This window comes from Vidua chalybeata, chromosome 26 (genome assembly GCF_026979565.1).
Source record: "Vidua chalybeata isolate OUT-0048 chromosome 26, bVidCha1 merged haplotype, whole genome shotgun sequence".
Classification (NCBI taxonomy): domain Eukaryota; kingdom Metazoa; phylum Chordata; class Aves; order Passeriformes; family Viduidae; genus Vidua; species Vidua chalybeata.
The window spans coordinates 3,556,508-3,575,023 of record NC_071555.1 but is presented as its reverse complement, the minus strand read 5'-3'; the positions used below and the strand labels follow the sequence as shown (position 1 = coordinate 3,575,023).

Genomic DNA, 18,516 nt, shown 5'->3' with positions numbered 1-18,516 from the left:
ATCTGTGACCATGCAGATCCCTTGGGCTGTGTGTGCTGTCTGTGTCCTGACACAAATCACATCTCACTCTGTGCAAGGGTGGCAGATGTTTAAAAATGATGCTACAGAAATCATTCCTGAGATCACTGAAAATACAGAAACACCAATGGAGCCGACTTTCAGCAACAACAACACCATGAATCAGGCAAAACATGGAGGAAGACACATACAACAAGCTCCAGACCTTAATGGTAAGAAAAATATCATTATTACTGTTTTGGATCCTAGCAGACAATTTGTAAAAGAATTTTTGTTATCATCTATGTTTGTTTATTAACACTTTAAGTGTGGCCCAGCTGCTTTAAGTGATAGAGATTTACATCTACTGTTGAAGAAGTATGAATATAAACATTAGAAAGAATATATTGGAGTTTACTGATGCAAACATCATCTCTCTGTTGAGCATTGCTACTCTGCCCAGCTGCTCTCTGCAGACAACTCCAATACATAAAACCTATAGTAGATGTTACTTAACACTTCTCTTTGTTTTGTGAGGAAATATCACCAGTTATCTTTCTCTCTTTAATATGAGGATGGGGGAATGGGTTGACAGTGGAGACAATAATATAAATTTCTGGAATTTAGGAACATCCACACCAATTGTGACTAGAATCACACACCAAAAGAGGCACATTGAGGTTTTGTTCAGCTAAATGAGAGAAGTGTGCTGCTCACTGTCCTTTGCTAACAGACAGATCTTCAGCCAGGTTCCAGCAGCCAAAAATGCTTCAAGATACACTGTCACTTCACCAAGTGTCTAACTTTAGCAGTGATGCAAGACATCAGCCTTTTGAGGAGAGACAGAAGATGGAAAGCTAACACCAAACAGAGAAAGGTAGCTTTAAAAAAGTTTTCCGCTGGAAAATAGGGCAAGCTTGGTTCTCCAGACACACAGCATAAAGCACAGAGCAACAGAGGCACAGATCAAACTGAGAATTTCCACTGTTGTGCATGGCAGATCTCAGCCAGCCTCCTTTTTCTGGGGACAACTGGAAGGCAATTGTGAATTTCTGCTGCAGCTGTCATTGAGGCATTTAAAACCACAGGGTTATCAATATTTTAAAAGAAAGGGGAAAAAAAAGTAATGCTTTTAAGTGTGTGACCTTAAAAGTTTCTCATTTCCTAAGAGGGGGAGCAGTCTGTTCCTCCCAGGCAGCCCCACCAACCACCAGGTCAGAGCAAGTTGGTTTTCTTGCCACATCTCAACACCTTCATTTTTTAGCCTCTTACTGCTCTGACATCAGCTGGGAACCTGCCCCACTGACAGGTGCATATTTTTCAAAGTGAAAAGCACATTAAGTTAAGAAATCCAAGACTGAAGGAGACTGGGCAGTTGTTGAAGATACACAGTGGTTTTGTATACTTATTTTGGCATCTTTAACATAAGGAATCAAAATTATGATGCAAGTGGGCAGACCTTTCTGGAACATATGCACCAGACCATGAGTGACTTTGCACCTGCACACTCACAGGACAGGACATAAATGCAGATAATATCACCTACAGAGCTGAGGCAAGTGCCTGGATTTTTAACTGCCTGTGCATTATGGAGGTACAATACACCTTATTCAACACATTTTTTTATTGACAGACAGAATTTTCTTAGATGGTTATGGAACTTGGCAGTGTTAGACTGAAGTGCACGTGGAGTTCAGTGGCCAGGATTTTTGTCACAGCTGGCAAGGATTGCTTAATTTCATTAATGAAAAAATGAACCCTTGCTAGCTGTACTTTGACAAATATAAATACACTTTGACAAATATAAATCTGAGCACTGAAAGTCCTGTTTCTGTACTTCACAGGAAAACCAAAAATTAAAATGTCTGTACAAATACTGTTCTGTCAGTAATGATTCAAGGTCAGAATTCCTTTTTGCTGAACTAAACCTTGTACACAGTGAGGAGAATGGGCCTAACAGACACAGCCTTCTCTGTGAGCTGACCTTTGAAGGCTTCCACCACAGTGCTCCTGAGTTAAATCTGTCCTTTTGACTGAGAGAACATTCATGTAGATGAATAACTAATGTAGATTAATAACTTCTAGATGAAGTTATTTGATAAGCACTTAAAAATTAAATTTTGTGTCTTCCCAACAAGTCAATTAACCAAGGATGTAATTTGGGAAGAGCCACTTGTGGGAAAAGTTATGCACCTACAACTGGGAAGTTTCTAAATAGTTAATGCTGAGAAATCTTGTCTTTTCTAGTGCTTCATTTGCCTAGAATTATCCATTGAGAAAAAGGAGAGGAAAAAATCTGTAAGGTTGCTAATAGCCAGAAGATGCCTCTAGCTCTCAGGGGAACTATGTGGGACATGTGGAATTACCACAGCGAACAGGAAACTTGGAAAAGCTGCTGCCTGAATAGTGGGAATTCCTTAATGCTGTTGTTACCTGTGATTTCTCTAACCTGGAACACATCATGCAAGCTAAAAACCACTTAAGGAACACTTTTTTGTTGCAAAAGAATTTAAATCTGGAGTCAACATCTGAAGTCAATCGAGTTAAACCAGAGCACTGGGGGAAGGTGTTGCCCACAGGTAAATGGAGCCAGGAGAATACTGCCAAAAATTCCCAGCTGCTCTATTCCCCCCCCCCCAACATACATCACTGACACGAAATGTACCTGGTGGATTTTATTCACCAATTTGCATGTTGTTATTCAAAGATCTTACAGCTGGAGTAGCTGAATAGTCAGGAGCTGCATGAATGAGCCCTTGAGATATTTCTTCTGAAAATCTGCTCTGTCCAAGTCATTCAGCTTGTGTCTAGCTCAGAGAGAGATCTGCCACAGGAACTGTTGTGGTTTGACACTGGCCCAACACCAGGCACCCACAAAAGCCACTCGCTCACCCTCCCCTGCACAGCTGGGTAGAGGAGAGAAAATGTTTTTAAAAATCTGTCAGATTATAGCCCTTATGGTCTGATAAGAGAGTGAGATAAACTGAGCTGGAGGTTGCTGGAGGTTTGGAGGTTCGAGATAAGGACCAGGAGAAAAACACTCCAAGGGTAAAACAGGCTTGGCTTAGAGGTACAAAATTACTTTATTACTACCAGAATCAGAGGAGGGTAATGAGAAGTAAAATAAGCCCTTAGAAACACCTTTATTACCCCAAACTGTTCCTCCTTCCCACCAACAGCGCAGGCAGACAGGGCATGGGGGGGTTTGGTGGGTGCAAAACAGGCTTGGCTTAGAGGTACAGGGTGACTTGATTACTACCAAAATCAGAGGAGGATAATGAGAAGTAAAATAAGCCCTTAAAAACACCTTTATTCCCTCCAAGTGCTCCTTCCCACCCACAGTGCAGTGTAGAGGGGGTTGGTGGGTGCTTTCTCAGAGCTGGCAGGGAAAGAGCCCGGAAAGAAGGAAAAAGCAGGAATGAAGGGAAGAACAGGAATGAAGGAAAGAACAGGAATGAAGGATTACAGGAATGAAAGAACAGGATTTGAGGAAAGAACCGGAATGAAAGAAAGAGCAGGAAAGAAGGAAAGAGCAGGATTTAAGGAAAGAGCAGGAATTAAGGGAAGAACAGGAATTAAGGAAAGAGCAGGATTTAAGGAAAGAGCCGGAATTAAGGAAAGAACAGGAAAGAAGGAAAGAGCATGAATTAAGGAAAGAACAGGAATTAAGGCAGGAGCAGGAATCATGGAAAGAACAGGAACTAAGGCAGGAGCAGGAAAGAAGGCAGGAGCAGGAATTAACGCGTTCCCTGTTCGCAGATGCCGCGGGGTTCAGCTGCCGGGAGGTGCGCACCACGCGGTTCCTGACGGACGGGCCGTGCCGCAGCCTGAAGCCGGTGAAGGAGCTGCTGTGCTCGGGCCACTGCGAGCCCTCGCACCTCCTGCCCAACTCCATCGGCCGCGGCAAGTGGTGGCGGCAGAACGCGCTGGATTTCCGCTGCATCCCCGCGCACAGCCGCACCCAGCGCGTCCTCATGGCCTGTCCCCAGGAGGAGACTCGGACTTACAAATTCCGAGCGGCCACGTCCTGCAAGTGCAAGCGCTACACTCGCTACCACAACCAGTCCGAGCTCAAGGACTTCGGCAAGGAAAGCGTCCGGCCCCAGAAGAACAAGAAGCCTCATCTCTCCAGAGCCAGGAGCGGCAAATCCAACCAGCACGAGCTGGAAAATGCCTATTAGCGGGTGGCTCTGGGTGACACAGACCAGCAGCTCCGGATGTTTTCTAAACCATCAAAAGGCACTCAGAGGCCACAGCATGATGTTCTGACTGCAGTAGGTTCCAATTCCTTCTGCTAAGCTGGGTCAAAGGCTCACATAGGCAAAAATCGATCAGATTGTAGCACTTATGGTCTGATAAGAGAATGAGATAAAGGCAGCTGGAGGCACCCCTTGGAGGTCCATGCCAGTTTGTGTGTCCTGCACGAGTAGGAAGGCAGAGGAGAGTGAAGCTGTTGTGGGGACAATCACACTTTGCTAGGAATCATTCCACTCACTTAATGTGAAAAGAATATTGGGATCCCTTTCCTGGGATCCCTTTCTTGGGATCCCTTTCCTGGTCAAGGATGCAGGACAAGGTTGCAATTAGGGAAGCACCAGGAGAGTCAGCACTCTCTGAAGGAGCCCTAGAAAGTTTGGGGTAGCAGGGATTTCAAGTGATGGTGAATGAAGTCAAATTGTTGGGAAATTAACACAATATCAGATGTCCTCATGCACCACGTGTTTCCTTTCAAACGCAGAAACCAAAATATGACACTGGTGTTCTCAAAACAGAAGTAAAAGTGGGACAAATCTATTTCATACTTTTAATTAAAAGATTATGGGCTTGACAAATTCAAAACTGAGATCTGGCTACTAAAACCATACTGATTTAAGAACAGTGATTTGTTTTAGGGACAATTCAACAAATCCTCCAAAGTGGAGCAGATTTATGAAAAAGATGCTCCACTCAAACCAGATAACCTCACTGATGTTTGTCCTGTAAACAGCTAACATTATACATAGTTCAACATAGAATATACTGATTATTCCTTATTTCCTAGAACATGTTTGACTTTAATATCAGCTTAGATACATCCATTTACATTTTCTGTTCTGTAGGGTTTGGAGTATCTGGCCACACACTCTGTAGCACTAAAACTGTGCAAACCAAGCTCTGTCAGTAAGGTGGTGGTTCTGCATTAAAAGTGAGCCTCTGCTAAGTCATTAATTCCTCTAGAAAAATCTTTAGGTTATGCAGCTTTGATAAGTCTTTCGTTTGGCAGCAACTTTCCTTTACTTAGCTTCTCAACACTCAGACTAATGTTTGTGTTTTTACATTAAAGGATATTGTTAGAAAGTGAATTGTCACATACTGTATACATCCTGTAGAATTTATGCTGAAATAATATAAACTGTGGAAATTTGAAATGTTGATAGATTTTTCAGTTATTTTATGTGGGACCAGAACCTAGAGAGAAAAGGCATCATTTCAGAGAGTGAATTACGTATTTATTTTTTTCCAGAAAATTATTTATGCAATGTTTTAACTTGTAGAGAACAAGAAGTAATACTGCTTTAAAAATATTTGTCTGTTATTTTAAATTTTAAATACATTGTTAATAAAGTAGAAACAATAATTAATTATAGAAAGACTCATTGATTTTCAGTTACAGTCTAAAGCTGATTTCCTGCAAAGCCAGGGATTTACAGAACAGTCAGGGTGTCAAGTCCAGTTTCTGTGATCAAAAGTGTTGAGATCCTTAATTCTACCAACCTACACATCCCTAAAGAACCTCCATCCTGGAGCTCCTTGCTCTGGTACAGGAAGTTTCTCATGGAAAAGTTCTTCCTGGGCAGATGAGTAGCTCAGAATTATTTCCATATTCTCATTTCTGCTTCCCCCAGACATTTCCTGATTTGTGTGTTCACAACTGGATAAAGCCACCAAAGAAAACAATAAATCTGTGAACTCTCAGTCAAGAATTCTTGGTTGAAATCTGATTGCTTCAGATTTCTTTCATTAAAAAAAAAAAAAAAAAAGAAAATAAAAAAGAAAAACAGTGTGGAATCCCCTTGCAAGGGCTGCCAAGCAACAGTTAAAATTTTTTACAGTTTGGTATTGTAGACCTATGCTCATTTTCATTTAATATTTAAGAAACATTTTCCAGTAAAGTCAGAGAAAACCGAGCTTGGGCTGCACATGCAGGTCTTTCAATGCAGATGTAAAGATCAGCAGCTTTTTCAAGACAACCAGTACATAACTTGTCCTTTCCTTACTGTGACTTGATACATCACATAAAAACCCAAAAGAAACCATTGTCACAACTGCAGCAACATTTCCCAAACTTATCTTTACCTTCACGAATTTGACACTTGAGGCTTAATTTTCAGAATTCAGTATGAGCACTGCAAGCAGTGCTGAAGTGAGAAAAGCAGCTCAGTTCTCTGGAAAGATGCTCCACAGTCTCTCAAGCATCTGAAGTCAATGAAATATTGATTTTTAAATATTGTGATTAGCCAGTGAAAGAGACTTGCTCCACTTCATCTCAGACTCCAGCCTGGGTTTCAGGCAATTCAGAAGCATCAGGCCTGCTTCAGGTGAGCCAGGAATGTCTTTCTCCCAAATATTTCACCTAGAAGAGGTCCTCTTACCCCAAAAACCATGTCCCATGCACTTCTTGTCTCCCAAAAGTGTCAGTATTTCGTGCTCTTAAACTGCCACTCCGAATCTTGAATTTTTCTGACTCACAATGTAAGGATTCATTCTTTGCAAGCCATAAAAGCTTTTACAAGAATCCCAGTGGGTGAAGAGTCCTTTTATGCTGTATTTCCTCTCAACACCCATCCTGTTGGCAGTGACTTCTCACTGCTTTTAGCACAGGTTAGAGGTGCATGAGATGAGCAGTCTGCAGACATGACTGGCCTTCTGTCATCTTTCTCCTGAAACAGTCATCTCCAACCACCACTTTTGCAATTTATGTTACCAGGAGAGGAACAGGAAATAGTGTTTTGCTAACAGCTGGAAAAATCAAAATATAGGATGTTTCAGAGATAGACTGCCCCATTCTCCTCCACCATCACATCCATGGGCTCTTTCAGACAGAGAATTTAAGATTGCCTATTTATTTATTTACTTTTTTTTTGCAATCACCCTCTATTTTTTAACCTCTAATATAGGTGTGCATAACCTGAGAGGAGAAAGCATCTCTAACTGTGGGTTTGAGAAAGTGTTTGTAGGAAATCTGAGTTTCTCTTTTACACAAAATTATATACTTCCAATTCTTTTCAAAGAATGGACAGTCATCTGCTGGATGCTCCTTCCACAAAAGCAGGTTAGATTAGATTATTAAATGAGATAGTTTGTCTTTGGAATTGTAAATTCTTCAAAAGGGAGTGAACTTCTTCACTGTCATTTTTGCAATAAAATAGCACAATTTTGCATTGTTGAGGTGCTGCTGATGTATCAGTAGTAACAGGTCACTGCTTTTACCCTCCCTTGGCAGCTGCCTGTCAGAACTGGGCAATGCCACAATGGGCAGTTCTCAGAAAAGAAATCAAGTCACTTTTTTCAGACAGAATCCATGATTTCTCCAAATCTGCTTTTCCACCCCACTTTTATTTCCAACAATTTGTGTAGCCCGTGGCACATTCTCTACAATACACTCACTGGCTTAAAATAGTCACTGTGCTCACTTCATTTCTTTTTCTGGCAAAAATAGAATTCTGCTGTAACTCAGTGAAAAATAAATCTACCAGCAGAAGAAGGATCCTGCTGGTATCCACAAGGCCCCAGAGATTTTGCACAAGGTTCATCTTTTTAATTAGAAATTGCACAAAAAAGAGCATAACTTTATCCAGTGAGCTCCTAGGCCCAGAAAACACATCACATGTGGGTTCTGCAAGTGTGGTTGAGAAAGTCAGCATCGTGAAATAGAGAAAGCATAAACATGTATTTTTTTTAGCCATATGACATCAACTTATAATTAGCTTGTTTCACTCAAATTAGTGCAGTATATGGGTACACAGAACAACTTTTCTATAATAAACAGCCTCAAAAGCCTTAAACTATCATATAACATATTTATATGTAGCTGGAGTTTGGATTGAACATGCTGTGCAGCTGGAACCTGAAATTTGATCAAGTGGAACTCCCCTTGATGGGCCAGTAATGGAAGTCTACTTCTAAAATAACTCAGCATTTAAAATAAAGCCAGCACAAATTGCAGAACTTGCAGCATATGCAGCCAATGTCATTTAGCTCCACAAAACAGTGCAGCTGCTCCCTGCAGTCCTAGAGCCACCAAAGGAAAATTCACCTCCAAGTTTCTTCAAGGGCTTGACATTTTTCTTCCCTGTGGAAACAGATTTTAACACTGCATGTTGGAGAGTCAAGCAGCAGAGTTCCATGGACAAGGCTCATGATGCCTTGTTGACATTTCATTGCATTGGGAGTATGAGGCTTTGCTGTATGTTTTTGTATTATTCACCAAAATGAATTTTAATCTGGGTACAGTATTACAAACACAGTGTGTCTCAAGACCAAAGGGAGGAAGTAATGCTGATTTTTCTGTCTCTGTTAAGCATTTCTGATGCTGTACCCTGAACTGGTTATTTCTTTCAATCCTAAAAGCTTTCACTGTTCTTCTATAAGAGCAAGTTCTTACTGTAAAAAGAGGATAATAAAACAATTCAGTAAAACCTGAATAGAGGTAAAGCTCTTCAGCACATGCCCTGCTAATTCTGAAATATAACAAACACAAAGAGAACCTTTAAAACACCTCACCTTTACCACATTACAGCCTCCAGATAAATTGAACACTTCAGGGATGGGGCAGCCACAGCTTCTCTGGGCAACCTGTCCCAGTGCCTCACCACCCTCACAGTAAAGAATTTCTTCCTAAAATCTGACCCTCTCCCAGTTTAAAACCATTGCCCCTGGCTCCCTGATGCAGAGGCCTGTCCATGTTTCCTCTAGACCCTATTTAGGTGTTGGAAGTCTGCTCTAAGTTCTTCTGGAGCCATAAACATCCATTGTAGCCCTCCCACCCCAGATGAGTGTGTGATGTGAATCTTTTTGGTTTTTTTGGCCTCATATTGGCCACTTAGATTACATCTGATTCCAGTGGGCCTGTCATGACACTTAGGAACTCGCACTTCAGATGGAAATGGTGAATTTTCTGATGAAGAAAGAACACATTGCTCTGTTCTTGGTGTCCAGAAGGGTGATACCATCATTTTTATCTCAAAGGGGAGCAGCCCCAAGTCCTGAGTCCCAAATCCTTGACTGAGTTACAAATCCAAAGCCATGCATCTCCCCACTGAAGACTCCCACCCCAGGATGTTTGCAGCACTAACCCTAAGGCTCAAGCTTTCTAGTTCATGGCTTTCCAGGCAAATTAAATGTACTCTCAAACCAAGCAACAACAGGGTATTTATTTCATGGTTATCAAGCCCCTAAATTAAACAGACATCATTATCACTCCCCCAACAATTTAATGCTTGCAGCATGAGGTTATTTCAATTAAGAAAACAGCTCAGCCCTGGCTAAATAAATAAGTGATGTCATCCTTCATTCAGACCTCCAGATTCTTTGGTGTAAAACCTTCCCTTAGGAGAGGTTTTGGGACACGGTGGCTCCTCTGAGACTATTTACATCTCTCAATTTCTCTAATCTCTTCTTCCTTCCTTCCTCCTGTCTATTTCCTTCCCTTTCACTATAAACTGGCCAGTATTTAACTCTAATGCTTCCAGTCTGCCCAACATGCTTTTAGAACTGGGTGGTTGTTGGTTTGTTGTTTTCTTGGGGTTTTTTTATAACCAGAAATAAGGCTTAATTTAAGGTAATTACTTCCCCATTTGGAGACTTCTGCTATTTGCAGGGCCTTATTTTTTTTCCCTAGTCAAATTAGCAGGAGAAGTTAGTTTTAAAAGTGATAGTTTTCTCCTAAAATTGTTCTTCGGATTAAGGGTAGAGCTCAAACCCAGAAACTTCTCACTCATGTTGAATTTCTGCATGTCTAGAAACAAAAGTGGTGCTATCAGGAAATTATTGGGGGGAGGAAGAGGACAAACTATTACATAGACTTCCAGTGAAAATAAGTATTTAAGCCTGATCACCAATTAAAAAATGGGCCCATTGCAAAAGACACTTTTCTCTAGGACTGTTTTTTTTTTTTTTTTTAGCTGTAATCTCTAATATGGCATTGAGAACTCACAGTCAGTCATAAAGATTGAACTTGCACTTTGTGGAAATAAAAGTGTTAATAAATGCAAATATTCAATGGAGCATTGTCCACTGGTAGGAGTAAGTAAATAGGACATCCTTAGTGGGAAAACTGGCATCATTTCAGAATCCAAGCATCACACCCTCAGACAGATCCCTTTCTTCTATTTGGAGTTCTGTCTGAATAACCTGTAAGGATTTTAACTAGTTCTCCATTATTCTGGGGGGTTGGAACCCCAAAGGGGCCACTGGATGTGTGCAACTGGTTTGGAGCACAGTCTGAGCTGGCAGTTTGCATGTGAGCAATAAACCCAGCCCACATCCAATTTACTGCTCAGCTACAGAGCCCTCAAATCTGGAATTCTGGTTTGGTCAGCAGTGCCATCACCCTGTATTTACTGAAAAACACCACTATTATTTTGAAGTATGTGTTACATATAGACATGGCAAAGGATCTTGAATTCACTTGTATTTCTCTGCAAACAGTGGAAATATAAATTCTAATATATATTTAGAGTGCAGATAGAATGACACAGGCCAAGGGGTATTCATGCAAACGTATTTTATGGGTGCTCTTTGGGGAAATGACTGTTATGGTAAAAATTCTCTGGACCTGGCTCTTCAGGGAGACCTCACACACAAGTCTGGTGAAAGGCTGGTTCAGAAATCTTGGGAAAAAAAATAAAAAAGCAAAACCCAAAAAAGAGAAGTAAGAAGAAAGTAATGCCCAAGAGATAACTGCAACTGATATGGGTTTCTGTGGAGCTGTACTGATTTTTGATATCTAGCTCCTAAGACAGTATTTAAAGAACAATCACCCAGATTGCATTTATAAGGATATAAATTTTAAAAAAAGTTTAGAAGTTTAAAAGAAGATCTCTGTGTATGAAAGGCCAAAAAAGCCATACTAATCAGCCAGAATAAACATATTTAGCAGTAATAAAAGAAGGATCCTTCACATCTGCAGCCATTGGCAATTTAAAATTAGTTAATATTCAAAAATTTCACTCTGAGTTACTGAGCAGTATACAGACATAGTTAGCTCCAAGAAGCACATACATAAAGGATACAGATGTGAAAGAAATAAATGGAAGTAGAATGGGATAAATATATTGCAGTTGTGTGGCAATGTATTTGTTGAGGAAGAAAAGCAGTTGGAATATTGGTAAGGCAAATCAGAAAAGTTTAAAAGGATCTGAGTTACTGAGTCCATTTTGTTTGACTGACCAAAGCCTTGAGCCCTGTGCATGTTTGGTGTTTTGTGTCCTAAATTACAATATCTGGCAAGAAAAAAAAAAATTGGGGTTGTCTTTGATCCTCAGTTAAAGCAGACTGAGAAAATCCCTTCATAATTAGTTAATAATTCATGGGGCTCAAATTGTTGTTGTAGCATGATCTGTGGGAACAACAGAGGAGAGACATTTCCTGCAGAAAGAATGCTGAAGTTTAATTACTACACATCACACGAGGGAGAATTTCAATTTTTAGGGCCCTCTGTTCAGGCAGTTACTAGGTAGCCAGCTTGTAGGGGAATATTGATGCTTTATTCTAATCTCTGCTGTGCCAGAGAACAGTGGAGGGGCCTCATTCTCATGATGGGGTAGGAGGAATGCTGCACATTTCTTAGGTCTTATCATCATGTACATTGCTATGCCAGGCAGTTTAATTAATAACTGTCGACATCTTGTCATTTATCATCACCCAAACAGGAGGTAAGGACCCTTCCATGTACAAATAAATTAAAGTTGTCTCCCCCAGTCTCACGGCTTTGCTGCTGTCACTCACTCATGTTGTCCTTCCTGCAGTTCAAATAATTGCATCTTATCTTGCTCCCAGGACTGGGCAGCTATTTCTGTCCTGTAAAACGAAAATACATGCAAGCCTCGTGGATAATCAGCAGCAGTATTGCTGGGGAGAATTAAATTATTGAGTTCACCAGAAAACATTTAGCACTGGATTTTAAATGTCAAACCATTCGATTATAAGATTATTGAGTTCACCAGAAAAAGTTTATTTTAAATGTACTACAAGGAAGTACATTCTAATGTCTTCTAGATTTTAAATGTACTACAAGGAAGACTCTTTCATGAGCAAAGAAATGCAGAAACACCACAGTCAGATAATGGTGTCAAAATAAGCTTTTTCACTGACTTCAAATGTCATCAAGGCAATATCTTATTTTCATATCACAAAGCTAAATACTAACTAGTTCATGTAAGTAAATTGCTCATCTTTCTTTGGAATCACATGCAGCACATAGGAACACTCTGGGTACTGCAGGAGATTTTGTTCCCAACACTCAGGCCTAAAAACCCTCTCTCTGTGAATGCTTTGATTCTTAATAGCAATTTGCAGGAAAAACCAATTCCAGCTGAAATGAGAGGGCATTGTGATAGACACACTCCCAAACACAATGCATTTTTGGTAAATAAAAATTAAAAGTTTATTAGATGTCCTCTATCATCAGGGACACAGCATGCCAGGGACAGCACACAGGGAAACAGGAGCCCCACAGATATTGTTATTTAAGTTAAAAAAAAACCCCAAACTGAACTCCATTTGCTTTGTACAATACACTGAATTGTGAAAAATTTCCGTGTTAATTTGTGATTGCAGACAGAGCTCTCTGTGTCTGTCCAAGACTGAATGGTGAGAAATTTCCATGTTAATTTGTGATTGCAGACAGAGCTCTCTGTGTCTGTCCAGGACAAATGATGGAGCATTTCTGTTTCACTCTGCAGCACCTCTGGCTGCCTGATGGAGCTGCCTCATCCCTGGCTCCTGAGGGCAGCAGGAGGTGATGGACTCCTGCAGGGACCACCAGAACCTCCAGGCAGAAGAAGGCTGCTGGCTACCTTTAAAGAATCATATTGATCTGCAACTCTCTAAGGTATTTGCTAAAGCCACCAGGATGATTCAGGCCACATTTTCATCAGGAAAACAGCTGAGAAAATTGTGGCATATGGGAGTGTTGGAACCCTGGTTACTGAGAATTTCACACTTTCTGTGCTGACAGTCTCTGACCCCCAGGAGAACACTGCATCTGACCTGAGGCTGTGGAGAAGCTTCCAAAATGGAATGATAGAACTGGGATTGTGGGGGTGGAGTTTGAATAGAAGTGTGTGATATCACAGGGTGGAAAACGTAAGAGTTTAAGGGTTTAGAATATAGTAACAGATATATAAAGCAAGATGAAAGTTTTAGGGTGGAGGCTGGTCCTTCTTCTTCACCTTCTTCTTCACCTTCTCCATGGGTTTGGGTGGTTTTGTGTAATTGGATAAAAAAATCCACATTGCAGGCACAGGTGACTGGTTATTGGGTTAAAAGTGAAAATAATTGAGGTGTCATTTCTTAATTGGACAGTTTATCCTTAAAAGGCCTTGTAGAGAGAGGCAGGGCTCCATTTTTAGTTTGAGTGAAGTGCTGTAGAACTCACACTCTGTGAGACTGTAACAGAGATAAGAACTATCAAGCATCTGAGTCCAAACAAGAAATGCTATCTCACACATTTAATCCTGACTTTGGCAGAGAAAAGAAGCAAAAGAGGAAAAAGAAAAGAAGCAAAAGAATCCACAAGGCAGTGTGACCCTCTCAGGTGTCCCAGCTCTGTCCCTTAGGCTGACCCCAGGTGCAGGAGAGCTTCTGCAGCACTGGGGAATATGTCTCTTTCAAACTCTACACCAAAATTTCATGAAGAGGAGACACAAACACCAGCCAGCACACAGATAAGTGCAAACAAGAAAATCCTGCACCAGAGCTTGTGGGATCCTCTTGTCTAAAATGTCCCAGGGACAAAAAGCAGCAGGCACGAGATGGAGCAAAGGACAGAGACCTTTCACATGCCAGCCTGAGCAGCAGCCCATGTGTCAACCTCAGGCCCAGGTGTCAAAGACCTGAACTGTGAGTGCATGTTAATCATGAGATGTGGTAATTCTGGCCCCTTCTGGCTGCAGAAAATTGCCCTGTTTGGCTGGAGCCAAGCTGAAATAGCACGTTGGGCATGCATCAGGAAATTACCTCAGAATATACGAAGCCTCAGCCTCTAGGTGATAAGTAAGGGCCCAACAAATTAATCTCATCATCTGCATGCATCTTTGGATGCTGCTCTGTGCCAGGCCACAGTGTGTGGGCTGGAGCCTATTTTTTTTCATTTGTCTAAGTTAAATTGGTGGTTTGAGTTACTATGATACAAATGTTCTATTCTGTGCTGTCTGCATGGCAGATTGCTCTTACTGAAATAGGAAGAATTATCATGTTATATTTTACAGACCTGTGGACAAATGATTATGAGCCTTCTTTTGTCAATGTATCTTGAATTATACATTACATTAGTCTGGTGAAGGGAATTCATGGACATCCTCTGTCTATTTTCCTTTAATGGCAAGTATTTTTATTAATAATTGTAACTTAATTATTTATTATGCCATTCAGAATCCACTCACTTCTACAGTCTAGCTCTGAACTGCATTCCTCACTGTATTATTAAGGCCTCTCAAGATCAAAAATCACATCTAAGTGAAATGGAAAAAAAGAGTTGCCTTAGACTCATGATTGGAACTTAGGTATGCCATTAAAAAAAAGAAAAAAAAAAACATTACTTCCCATTACTTTATAGTGAACAATCCTCCCTCCATTTCAAAGAAATACATTTCTTTTTGCAAAATATGCCAGTAAATTTTGCTGTCCTCTGAATGTTTCAGCAGCAGAAAGAACAGAATCATTCCAACTCTCCCTTTTTTCCCTGACACACACAGTGACCCTATTGCAGACACAAGGAGCACAGGCAAACCTTTCTTTTGCCTGTATTCTATCTTTCTTGTGTTCATTTTAGAGATAGCAAATGGAAGATTTGGGTGTTTTCTCCAAACCTATTATTTACTCTGAAAACTAAATGCTTTAAGGCACAGGAAGACCACTTTGTATGCAGAGTTTTTAGACTCTTCAATACATTTAAAAATACGTGCTCAAGACACAAAGACCCCACAGATTACTGTGAGAAATAATCCTGTTACTGCAATATCAGTCCTTAATGATTAATTTCTAATCCTTGGCAAACAATAAAAATAATGACAATAAGCAGAGGAGAATATATGTAATATAATTCATTTTCCAGCTCTTTTTCTTTGTTCTGCAGACAGTAGCTAACAATATATTTATTAACTCACCCCTGAATGGTGGTTACACATGACAGATGTACCAAAAGTTTATTTTCTGTTTGTCTCTACTTTCTAGAAAAGGGGAAATTATTCCTCTTGGATGAAATCTAGGGCATGCACAGATGGGAATACAAGTGGTTTTTACAGGTACAAACACATGAATATTTCTATTGTAAGACTATATTAGTTTCATTTCTTCTACCCTTTTTATTTGGTAATAGATTTTTACTCCACAAACCATTGAACCAAATGCCTCTCAAATAAGAACACCCTGCTGGTATAAGCCCATGGAAGGAGGCTTCCTGGCAAAAGTCTGTGGCAGATGACACAGAAGGAAAAAAAGGGGTTTTTTGTGCCAGTGGGTATTGCAGGAGAGGCAGTTTGTGAGAGGATTCTTTGTGAAACATTCCCCAGTCTGAAACTCCAGCAGTGAAAGCCAGAGTGTCTGTACAGCTCTGCTTTGGACAAATACAGAATTACCTGCCTTCCAAAGTGAGCTGGACTCCTTAGGTGTGCCAAATGCCTAAGAAGTAGCAGAGAGCAAATTCCATAAGAGAAAGACCCTGTGCAGCATTAGCTCTGTTGGAAACCTAGGAGATTGGAAATATACCTATCATAATTCATGCAAAACCCCAAGCTCCCAGTTATCTGAAGGCCTAGGACTTACTCCTGTGGGGAGAGTTAAATCTTACTCCTGCAAACACAGATCTAAAGTTGGTCTAAATATGAGAATTTATAAATCAATTTTTTTTCCTTGCTTCCGTGGTTAAAAGAAGTTTAACACTTTAAACTAGGAAAATTCTTCATGTTCTAAAGGAAATTCAGTATGTTCGTGCATATTTGAATGGCTAAACAAATTGAAGCATAAAATGTTCACTATTTCTGCACAGTGGGTGAGGCAAAGGCAACTTAAAAGTTACCAAAAAAATTAAACTGGCACTTAAAATCTATACACACTAGGATTTAATCCATGATCCCCTACTGGTGATACATAAACCCAACTGATTTATAGATGGCCTTCCACTGTTAATGTGGTAATGAAGGGGGATAGTTATTCCATCTGTGAAAGTCCAAAGCTCTGTGGCACAGAATCCTCCACTTTGGTTACAAGGCCAGAGACAAACACATTTTTACAAGGAAAGGGGAGAGAAAAGGAGTCAGGAGCTGATTTATTCATTAGCCTGTACAAGAGCATACCACTCTGAAATTGTCACTGAAAAAACAACTGCAGCTATAGGGACTGGAATTCAAATATTAGGAAAAAAAATTTGCTTTCTAATTCTCTGGGCAAGGGAAGAATTCAGGTTTAACTTATGCTTACTATCCTTCTGTTGACACCTCTGTTTGCTGAAATACCCTGCACCAGCCTTGTATTGGTCTGGCTTGGTCACCTGCCAGGGTCACTGTGACATCTCAGAAAACACCAGACTGGTGAATTCACAAAGTTGGCTCCTTGCTCCAGGACCATGTTGGTAGAACACTCTATTCTCTGCACTGTTCCTCCGGCTGGGTTTCTCCTGGGAGGGCACCAGGAGAGCCAGAGGCTGGGGACACACCCTCAGGGCTGTTCTCTTGAATGACAACCCAGCCAGTTTGGCTTCAGCAAAAATTCCTGTCTTCAAACCCTAATTACTGTGCTGGCACAGCACTCTGAGTGGTTTGTCTAATTGTTTGTATTTATTTGCAAAGTATCTACTGCACAGGGTCCTGTGATAAATATAATTCCACTCATGGCTAATTCGATGCTTTTTTGGGGGTAGAAGGGAGAGTAATTTCATGGTAAACCATAATTACTAGTACAAGAAGTACCTTAATTGCCAATCCAAACTGAGGGAGTAGCTGAGGCTCGAATCAGCCTAATTAGAATTCTACTTGTTCATAATAAATAAGTGGTAATTACTAATTGCACCTAGCCTACAGTATTCTAAAAGTGTGGATTTAATGTCAGTTTGTGTTTAATTTTGGGCATTTCCTACTTGCAGTGGACTGACAGTCCAGCACAGAACTGAACAGAGCAGAGGCCTTTGAGTCTTCTCCTGCTGCTGGCTTCTAGTGGCAGAACACACAATTTAATAATGCAATTTATCACTGTTGAATGCTGAGCTCCTGAATATCAAATTCCAGCTGTAGGTGTAACACATAGACACCTGTATGGTGGAAAGAGTAGAAAAATCCTTTTAGCTTTCAGGTCCTTGTTTCTCACCTTTTCTGATGAAACCACACTCATTCAGAGGTTAAAAACATCTTATGTTAAGATTTGGCTAGAAAACCAGGGTTTCTGCTTGCTGCCAAATAAAAAGAGAAATATTATTACAACATACTGATAGCTTGGCTGTTGGATTAGATGGGACAACTGAGAGGTGTTTTAAAAGCTTTTATTCCATTTTCAGTCTGATGTGTAGGGTGAGAGAGTACAGATGTTATAATTCACATTATCACAATCAGAAGCCAACCATTCCCTAATTACAACACACTGTAAGTGTTCCTTGGCCTATCAGCTTTTGCCACCCCATGCTGTAAATGCCTTAAAGCCAATCATCTGAAATTACCCCTCATGGGTCCTACTCCAATGCATCTTTCACAGTTCTATTTCTCCTTGTATCAAACTTTAAAAATTCTCTACAAATTCATTTTCCACACTGGGCTCCAGCTGTTTATCAAATATGTATTTAATCCCAAGCATAAATCGCATTCTGCCTGAAAGGAGAGAGCCAAGTAGGGGCAGCCTCTCCTCCCAGGCACCAGGGACAGGAGAACAGGACACAGCCTTGAGCTGCACCCAGGGAGGTCCAGGCTGGGCAGGAGGGAGAATTTCTTCCCAGAAAAGATGATGAGACTTGGCAGGCCCAGGGAGGTGCTGGAGCCACCATTCCTGGATGTCTAAGGAAAGCCTGGCCGTGGCACTCAGTGCCGTGCTGATGTTGGGTCACAGGCTGCACTCAGAGGTCTTCTCCAGCCGGATTGATTCTGTGATAGCAGAAGGATATCTCCCACTCTTCTTCCCACATTTTACTGACCTCCATAACTGAGATACTCTTACAGGCCTGAAATAACACTAACAAGCAGAAACAAAGCATCATAAAAGTATTTCTTCCAAAATTTCCTTTTTTTTTTCCTAAGAACTTGCTGGTTGGTAATGAGATTATGTTAGACCTACAAA

At 40.7% G+C, this 18,516-nt stretch overlaps 1 protein-coding gene and 1 long non-coding RNA gene across 2 annotated transcripts; one reads left to right on the top strand and one right to left on the bottom strand.

Annotated features, from left to right (window-relative positions):
* Positions 1–10: 10 nt before the first annotated feature.
* Positions 11–5,648, top strand: SOST (sclerostin). Its single transcript, XM_053965410.1, has 2 exons — positions 11–230; positions 3,757–5,648. Exons 1-2 carry the CDS (start codon positions 11–13, stop codon positions 4,176–4,178), a joined length of 642 nt encoding a protein of 213 aa, XP_053821385.1. The 3' UTR covers positions 4,179–5,648.
* A 2,185-nt stretch (positions 5,649–7,833) lies between these two features.
* Positions 7,834–16,739, bottom strand: LOC128800344 (uncharacterized). Its single transcript, XR_008434955.1, has 4 exons — positions 16,678–16,739; positions 15,837–15,946; positions 11,986–12,057; positions 7,834–8,329 (listed from the first exon to the last, which is right to left on the bottom strand). It is a non-coding gene; the product is annotated as an uncharacterized LOC128800344 (long non-coding RNA).
* Positions 16,740–18,516: the final 1,777 nt, after the last annotated feature.